The sequence below is a fragment of the Charadrius vociferus genome, unplaced genomic scaffold (assembly GCF_000708025.1).
Source record: "Charadrius vociferus isolate BGI_N301 unplaced genomic scaffold, ASM70802v2 scaffold477, whole genome shotgun sequence".
Lineage (NCBI taxonomy): Eukaryota > Metazoa > Chordata > Aves > Charadriiformes > Charadriidae > Charadrius > Charadrius vociferus.
Window position 1 is genome coordinate 3,989,357 of NW_009649449.1, and position 9,584 is coordinate 3,998,940.

The 9,584-nt window shown below is 39.3% G+C and overlaps 1 protein-coding gene across 1 annotated transcript in view; it reads left to right on the top strand.

Annotated features, from left to right (window-relative positions):
* PRKCZ (protein kinase C, zeta) overlaps window positions 1-9,029 on the top strand; it is a 62,871-nt gene extending 53,842 nt beyond the window's left edge. Inside the window, exons 17-18 of the mRNA XM_009889613.1 lie at window positions 6,907-7,022; window positions 8,511-9,029. Coding sequence (XP_009887915.1) covers window positions 6,907-7,022; window positions 8,511-8,598 — 204 coding nt within the window. The 3' untranslated portion in view covers window positions 8,599-9,029. The remainder of the gene's footprint in view (window positions 1-6,906; window positions 7,023-8,510) is intronic.
* Window positions 9,030-9,584: the final 555 nt, after the last annotated feature.

Consider the following 9,584-nt stretch of genomic DNA (forward strand, 5'->3'; position numbering starts at 1 on the left):
TGTGGAGGTCTGAATTGGAAATAATGTGTACATTTCCTTTCTCCTCTCAGAAAAGAGATTATCAAATGCTCTAACTGCGTAACTTGTTAACGCTCAGTGATACCAGCTCACCCTCGTGATCTCTGAATTTCCTGTTTTCCGAACAGATTATTCCGTGTCATTTGTGGAGTTCTGTTACTGTCTTACTGGGACCAAAGTCTAAATATGACAACACGAAAATTCTACATTTCTTACGGCAGACAAGTTAATACTTTCCGTAAACCAAAGTAAATACTGTAACTTGGTGAGACACATGTCCAAATGGGAAGTTTTAACCTGAGTTTGTGTTGGGAATTCACTCATTTTAAAAAAAAAAAAAAAAATAAAGGGGGGGGGGGGTGGGTGATGTGATACTATGAAAAAAAGGGGTTTTTTTGTATTGTTAGGGGGCTTTAGTTTGCCATATTTGGTTCAAATCTAAAAAGACTCTGGAAATTGCTGGTAGATTGCTGGAAACAGTACGGTAGACAGCGAATGGAAACCTAAACTTTGGTGAATTGTTAAATCTCAGAAGAAAGACATGTTCAGGGTGGCTCATGAGACAGTTTAGGTTTAATCAGTGGAGGAGTGCGCAGACGCAGTGCGAAGTGCAGAGCCGCTGTTTCTTTAAAATGGGTCTCGTCTTACTGGCAGCTTCACGGGAATTAACATTAACTGAATGTTGGGCTTTGCTTTTGCATGAGCAGATACCAAATGACGTTTCAAAAAAAAAAAAAAAGATTTACAACTGGTACTAAATACTGTCTAGCATTTAGTATTTCAAAGTTGTGAAACGCAGAGATACCTGTCTGCTTCTTTCCCAGCAAAAGGCAGGTGGTGATTGCTAATTGCCTGATTACTGTACTTTAACTTTTAAATGAAAACCACCAAACCAAAACTTCATAAGGAATTCCAATCTGTGTACTAAACCACGTATTAACACAGGCTTTTTGCTTTGTCATTTAATGCTGTTATCACTGAGGATGTGTTGCATGAAGACAAACTGATTTTTCAATTTTCCATTAGTGTCATTAGGTCTCTTCCGTAGGGAGTTTCGAATGTTGACTTTCTATCTGATATTTCTCTAGAGGAACGGTGACCTCCAGTGGCCAGCAGGGCTGACCCAGACCGTGTATACCACGTAGGCCATAACCGATCAGAACAATGCCCAAGTCTGGTAGCCTCTCGCTATCAAAGCCAATACCTGAAGCTTCAGAGGAAGGTAAAAATGGTTCCGGACGCTCCCAGCCTGCAGTGTTGCTCCTGCAGATAACTAACGTCTTTCTCAGTCATACAGCGATTGATTTTTATGCTCTGTAGCATGAGTATTGATATAGATGGATAGCTGGATAGCGCAAAAACAATGGTCAGAAAATTTTGTAACATTCAGGGTTTTTTAACCGCAATTTTAAATACAAACTTCTGTGGTGATAAATTCCTTCATGTAACGGGGGCAATGTAAGTGGATTATACTTCCTATGATTAAAAAAAAAAATTCTCCACAACTCGGAGTAGGCAGGAAGAATTCACTTGACCAGAACTTTATTCTGAAATAACTAGCAGTTTATTTTTTAATCAATTGCATGCCTATTGGTATCATTACCAAAAGGAAAATTTTTAGTGATAAACGCGTTACATAATGTAATTGGAAATCTTATCTTCACGCTCCCTGAAAACATGGTTTCTGCCCATACATAAACCCACAATTTTGCAGTAGGTTGCATTTAAGTGTTACACAGAATTTTCAAGGAATTTAATGAGCATCTTCAAGTTAAAGTTATTAAGCTTAGTAATGCTGTCGTCTGACTTGCTGTTAGCAGTGAAGGCTCTGCTCTTGTTATTGCAGAGTCAGTATATTTGAGAAGTGGTCTTTGCCGTACCTGGAAGTTTGGAGTATCCTCAATGTGAGAGTGCAGACTCTGTTACCCGGGTATTCTGGTTGAGACGTGGTGTTCGTATCTCTAAGCCACGCTGATTTTCTTTTTTTATTTTTTTTTTTTTTCGGGAAGGGAGAAAACTGAGCTGTTGCTATGGCATCTTTGTCCCTTTCTGATCTGCCCAAAGGATTCCCTCCAGCAGGGACAGGATGGTCACCTGTCATCAGTTGGGCGGCGCATTCGCAGATGTCTCTGAGCGGTTCTGTTACCCAGAACTTACCGCTCTCCTTCCTTCCGCTTGCTGTCGCCTCCAGTTCTGCCCCAGCTGCCCCCTCTCTGTTGCGAGGGGATCCCTGCGAGAAGTTTTGCACCTCTGTTCTGACAGAGCTCTGAGATTCTTCCTTGCAAAGCCTGTGACAGGGGGATGCTGATCCTCGTTAAGGTCCTGGCGTTTCTGCTTAGGTGACCCACTGAATGAAAAAGACGCACAACAGTGACAAGCAGGCTCTCATAGTATTGGAAGCCTGGATGTAGTTACCTGTTTGCCTTTGTTCTTCTAATTAATGTTTAATTCACTAACATTAAATGGGAAAAACAGATTCTGAACTATACCATACTTAGGAAATCCCTAGTGGTTTTTAAGACCATTTCGAACAACTATGGAAGCAAAGAACGGAGCGTGAAAGCTCCACTCTGAAAACAGCAATGCTGACAAAGGTGTTATAAGCAGTATCCAGACAGGATGTCAAGAGATACATGTGCCGATGCTGAAAAACAGGATTCTCACAATTATTTTTTTTTTTTGCATTCTTATCTCAGAAACTTTTCTATCATTTTCTTCTACAGGCAAAGTAAAGACTCAAATCCATTTATGGGTTCGAGATCAGTGTACGTAGTCGGAGCCTCTTTAAATAAAAGGAGCTGTGTGTGAATGCAGCATGCCAGTTAAGCAGAATTAACATTGTAGATGGTCATATATAGAAGAATTGTGAAAACATATGGTTATCTATTATGTATAACGTAGTTAACAGTTATAACAATTGCTAAATTGGCAATCTGGAGCCAAATTAAAAATTTCACTTTAATGTTCAATAACAGCTCTTGAAGTGTTACTGCAAGAATTGTGTTCTTATTACAAAATACACAAATTCTCCGTTTCTATAATTATGTAGGGTTGCTAATAAAACTACAATGGATAAAAAAGCACATTTTGAGGCAATATGCGCTAGCATCTTCATTGAGGTGGTGTATTTAGCTGCCAGTTTAATCATGTGCTGTGCCTTGCTTTGTAACCAGCACGCTGGCTGTCCTGCTGAGGGTGGGTTTCTAACGAACCTTTCAGTCTGCTGTGTGGCTAACGGACTGCCAGTCTGATCCTAAAATAATTTTAGAGCATGAGACTCAACGGCAGAATTTTTGAATTGAAAAATTAAGAGATTCAATCAAATACTTAAATAGATAATAAGCATTGACCTCTTCAGAGAGAAAGGTGAATCTTCCAGGTAATCGTACTGTTTCTCGCAGTACTCCCAAGGTCGATGTCTTGCAATTGTGCCTGATCCTCCAAATCCGTCAGACTTGGGATTTACGTCTGGGAGTTCCCTGGTATGAAAGTAAATTTATAAGCCAGTTGATTTGCAGGATTCAGCTATTTAAAATTCTTCTAATTAAACCTTTTGCGTGGCCAGTTGAAAATGTCTGATTTTATCTTCCTGCCTTTTACCATGTTGGTGTGTATGCTTTACTGTTTGGTACATAGGACATGTCTGTATATGGCTGGGGAACTAACTGGCCAGCGATACCTTCTCACTGTTCCATATTGAGCTATAAAAAAAAGACTCTAGACTGTGAAAGGGAAAGTGGTGAAGCTTCTGTGACTTCGTACAGGTTAAGACTAGTCCCGATCCCAGTAAATCAGGTGGAGCCTCCATTTGAAAGGTTTAATATAACCCCTTTCAAATGCTTATGTTAAAAAATACTATTTCTGTAATACAATTGTGAAGGATGAGGGACTCACACATTGTACTGTTCCTACAGTTGCGACCCTAATGAGTTTTGAGCTGTTTCATTAATTTTTCCTCATTTTGAAGGCAGGTCGATCTCAAAGATGCTTACTACGTTCTGTCTTGTATCCCAACGAGCAGCCTGGTGGATGAGACCACTCTAGTTCCCTGGGGGGGGAGGACAGGGGAACTTGGCTTTTAGCTGTTCTGTCTCCCAAAAGCAGCTGCCTGCTCGGGATGCTTCTGTTGCCTGGCGGTCAGCAGCCTCTGGCTCTTGATGAGCCTGAGAACAAAGAAAAGAGCGGAGAGATGGAGCTGGAGGTGGTGGAGGGTGGTGGATGTGAGAACTCTGGAAATGTTGCGGTCAGTATTGTGTGGGATTTGGGGAAGTTAAGGCCAGAACTTAGAGGTACTTATTTCTAAAGTACTGGCTTTAGTCCGATCCAGGTGAGTCTCCACCGCCACTGCAGTAGCTTCTTTAAAGAAACAGGTTTTCCCAGACCAAAGGGCCGTGCAATCCTGAGTAAATCTAGAGTACGGAGGAAAGCATAACCAGCTGGTTGTAATCTTGGACTCGGGGATCCTTCTGGCTCCCTTCCAACTTGAATTTTTAATGTCAATTTGTGAGCTAATTGTAGGCTTCTGTGTATGACACTTTTTTATTTAATGCTTCATCAATACGATGATTCTTTACTTACTGAGCTGATAAGATTCCTTCATGGCCAGTTGGCCCAGAAGGAGTTCTGCCATACCTCTTGTTAATATCTAGATGTGAGAATCTTGTATTTAGAATGAAAGCTACTATTAAGTGCTTTTACATCTACTGTTTTTCTGTCATCGCTTACTACAGCACAGAGATTTTGGGTTTCTTGCTGTTTCTAATTAGTGAGGCATTAGAAATGTGTGAAGGTACAGTTTATACTTTTGAAAACATTATGGGTTTTTGTATGTAATTCTTCTCTAGCACTAATGCATTCCTTGTTACCTTTGTAACGTGCCATCCCTGAATTACTTATTTTTAGTATAAGGCATTACCTCCACATACTGACAACTGCAGCCATTAGTATTTGGTCAATCATACTTCCATAACACACACAGATGTTCATAGAATAAACTTGGCTAAAACCATATGTGTTGAGCAATGTAATGTCTTTGAAATGCTGTGAATTTCTAGTTAGACTAGAAAACGTTTGGAAAATTAGCAGTTCTGCTTGTGTGTTACCAACGTGCTTCAGTTCACACTGGTTTATTATTTAAGTTCCTGTCTCTGATGTTAAGCCGTATTGTTTACCTGTTACTGACTTTCCAGAATACAATGCTTTGAAGTCACTTGTTTGCTTGTATGAAGGAACTGAGCAGTAGCTGTCACGCGGCGTTTGCACCGTCTGCTTAGCGTGTGAAAACTAGTCTGAATGTTGCCCGGACGGTGTGGATGGGGCAGAGGCAGCCTGTGCCGGTTTGCAGCCAGTGAGTTTCTGTCAGTTGAAGCAATATGTTCCGCTTGAGACTCCTTTTCTTCCTTCCCTCTCTGTGAAGCAGAAGAGAGCTTCCTCTGGTTTGTTAGGAAGTAATTATATTGGGGTGCGGTGTGAACTTGCAAGTCACGATGAAGAGGATCCTGCTTACGAAAGCGACTGCTGTATAATTAATAACTCCAGGAAAAAAGTGAGAAGTACAAATTCATTTGCGTAGTTCATAGTTAATTTTAGGAGAGCTCTGTGGGTTTATTGTAATAGAAGAGATTTCATGTTCTGTAATATTTCAACTGGGAGACTTAGTAATATGATAGACATAACATGTAGAAAACACAGTAGTATTCCTTGTCATTTGTGGTAAAAAGTGATTTAGCTGGTGAGAACTTAGCTGGCCCTGCAGAATTGCAAAACATGATTATTGACTGGTTTGATATAGTGGTTTCCAGTATGTCAGCTGGATCAGTTGCTCAGGCTTCTGTCGGCTTCCAAAAGCCAAAACTCGTATCTGTGATTTTTTTTTTTTTTTTTTTTTTCCCCCCGGGCCTTAAACCATATTCTTGCACCTTTGCTGGACCCGTCCCGGGTAGTGATTTCAGGAAATAATGACAGTTAATCTGTCGTCAGCCCCCGGGTGGCACACACCTGCGCTACGAGCTGGAGGATAGTAGGGACTTGTCTCAAACAGAAAACCAGATACTGTTGAACAGCTACTGGTATAGTGGTATAGCAAATAGAAAAGGTTCTGAATGACTACAACAGCGTTATTTGAGTCAAAGAAACAAATCCCATGTTTTATTGACCATTCCTGGTGAGGAAGATAAATATGGCCTTTCAGTTCCTGTAGCAGGAAATATTGTATGTAAATGTGTTCATGGTTAAATTTTAATTGCAGAATAAAATTCTGGGCGGCTTTAGCTGTTTTGTTTGTATTTGCTTTTAATGATTGCTTACCCATGTGGTTGGTGATTAATGGGGCCATAAATATTGCTTACTTCTTCATTCCGTGCTGGAATTAACATTAACAACTAAGTCTGGTTATGGTGATTTGATGTAACCGAAGAGGCTGCCTTTACAAGAGGCAACTTTAGAGGAGCTTATCAAAGGGAAAAATGAGTTTTGTTCTGGGAAGGCATTTTGGCTTGAATGGAAACCTTCTGGAATACGTTCTCAGTTCAAAAGCTGTTGAGCCAGATGTATGTAGCAACAATGTTCTTATATTGATATATAGGAAAGAGACTTGGGCAACAGCTTTTTCTACAGTCTTAAACTTAGCATTTCTGATCATTTTTGAAGGTGTTGTATTTAAAATACAGCAATAGGATAAGCAGGATGAGCATATACCATCTATTAGTCTAAAATCTAATGTCAAATTGTATTAAACATGTTTATATCTTCCACCAATGTTAAACTCAACTGTAGTGACTCTTCTGTGCACGTACTCTTTAGCTGATGTATGTTGATGTTCTTAGGGGATTTTGTAAATATTTGATATTTAATTTTTCCTGTCCCCCATTCTATTTTTTTATTTCTTAGCTGGAGAAGAAGCAAGCAACCCCTCCGTTTCAGCCTCAGATCACAGACGATTACGGTTTGGATAACTTTGATACACAGTTCACCAGCGAACCTGTGCAGCTAACCCCGGACGATGAGTATGTTTTTCTTTTTCCCCAAATGCAATTAGTTGTTAAGAAATTAATTTATAAATGACTTGAAAATTGCAAAGAGGAGATTATCTACTTAGCATTAGAACATAATCCAGTTAAAGTAAATTTTAAATTCTTTGTATCCTACATCTCTTGCGTAACTTACCGTACTCTTTCTATATTAGAAGAGTGTCCGGGATTGTAATGAATTCAGGACAGAGTATTGATTTGCTGCTGAGCGTGCGCTTGGCGCTGGAAGAGGAGACAAATATGATTGCTGAGCGGGGCAGCCCGTGCTGCGTACTCGGGAGGCACAACTGAGGCGCAGCTCTCTGGGTCTCGAGTGAACTTGAGACAGGAGCAGAGTCTTACAGGAAGCTATTACTTAGATGTGCGATGGGAAAACTTTGCAGGAAAACAACGTATGTTTTAGCAAAGGAATTGGAAGGCTGAGGAGTGATTGCTGTACACGAAGGAAGAAGTTCCTTCAGATAGGAAGTGGCATATAAGAAGACAGGCCATAGTTTTGGTAGTCAGGCGGGAGACTTGGCTTGCCCAAGCTCTTTGAGAGAATAATTGTACACACTTTTGAGGGTTTACTGAAGCATTAGCTAGTTGGTCAAGGAGTTTTAATTTGTACAATAAATGTTACAGTGATTGAATTTGTGATTGTAAAAACGAACACCGTAACTAGCAACCCATTGAGTCTGCTCCAGTGGCAAGAAATCCACTGTTGCAGGGTCTTTCTCTTGCTGCATCCTTGGGTGGCGGGTGTTCGTCCTCAAGTAATGAACTATTTGGAGATTTCATTGTGGATATTAGTGCGCCCAGGTGCTCAGGCTTGAATTTTGTAAAAGTGTTACCTATATATCATAGATCCATAGCTCATGAACTGTTCTCTCTTTCTGGAGAGTCCAGCAGGTATGATGTGAATAGCTGAAGGGAAACCAAAGGGTGAAGTGCTCGGTTACGGGCTGTGTGACAGCAAAGAAGGGCATGGCGTATTCCCACTTTGCAGGTTCTGATTGACAACAAAACTGCAAATACCAACTGTGTGCACACCTACAGTGGGAAGTTTTCTGAACATCACATCTTAAAAGAAATTCTGTTTTTTCATATGCACTGGTTTATAAGTCTTTCCCTGAATTTCCTGTGCATGCAATATGTTTTTTTTTAAAGTATTAGCTTTGTGCTTGACTCTAACGTAGTACTTAGCTTACATGTACCATTAGCAGCCCTTATTTGTAAATCAGTATTACAAAACAACAGTCACTTATGCTGCTTTTTGGGCCCTCTAAGTATGCATGTTGCCTAACCGAAAAGGCAGAAGGAACTCTTTATCAGATGGGGTTTTTTCCATTTATTGTTGCTTCTGTATAACTTCCTATATATACATTTCTGTAAGGCATTTTCTTATTATTTGAAGAAAAAGTACAGTGACAAATAGTATCTACAATTGATAAAACTAAAACAATGCTTTTATTTGTTTTTCAGAGATATAATAAAGCGAATAGATCAGTCAGAATTTGAAGGATTTGAGTATATTAATCCATTGTTGCTGTCAACAGAAGAAACAGTATGAAGGAATGACATCTTCGTTGTGGACAGTGTGAATGACCTTTAACTTTATCCTTAACTACAGTATATGCATGCGAGGCTGGGGAACTGTAAGATTTTGGACGGAGACCAATGATTTTAAAAAATAATAAAAAAAAAAATTGCTGCTGAAAATCAAAGAAGATAAATAATGATTTTGGTGGGTGTCTTCTGCCACTTAGTGATTCTTAAGTTCTGGGCACTGACACAACTGGCTTCAGTAATGAAGGAATTTGCATTTTGTGCCTGTTTCATGAAGGATTGAAATGTTCATTGCATCCCTGGACAAGGAGATTCTGAAGAACTTTGAGACCTACACGCTTCCTACAAACATTTGATGCAATGAGCTACCAATTGAAGAATATTACAGTGTAACATCCTGAAGAATAAAATATATTACGGTGGTGTTGAAGCTTATTTTTGATGCCTTTTTTCACAAGTGGTACCTGTCTAAACGTCTCAGATATATTTAAAAGGAGTTGTGTTTTATTAGCAATCAAAACATAAATTTGGGTACAAGATTTAAGTGCCTAAATGGATAAACTGCATTGAAGAATTATTTCATATTCGGAACGTTCTTAAACCTGGTAAGTTCTGCTTGTTCATGTTAAGTAACCATTTACACATGAAACATACAGTTCGCAGCTGCAGCCTAATGTCCATTTGCATCTTTATAGAATTTGAAATGCAGAGTGACTCAGCAATATTAATTCCAAATTAGAATTTACAGTTTCGATTTCAAAATCTGTTGTTTTAAACTCCAAATTTACCAAAATGTATAGATTGAAGAAGACTAAATTTGCACACAAAGGATTTCTGAAAATACTTAAGCAGTGCCTACACCTACAATGATGTTGTGTTGTGTATTAGATTTTTGAAAAGTATTTTTATCAACAAAACAAATATTCAGAAATGGAGCAAAAGCATAATAAAGCATAGCCTTAAAGTTTAAATAGTGAATCTAGAATAACC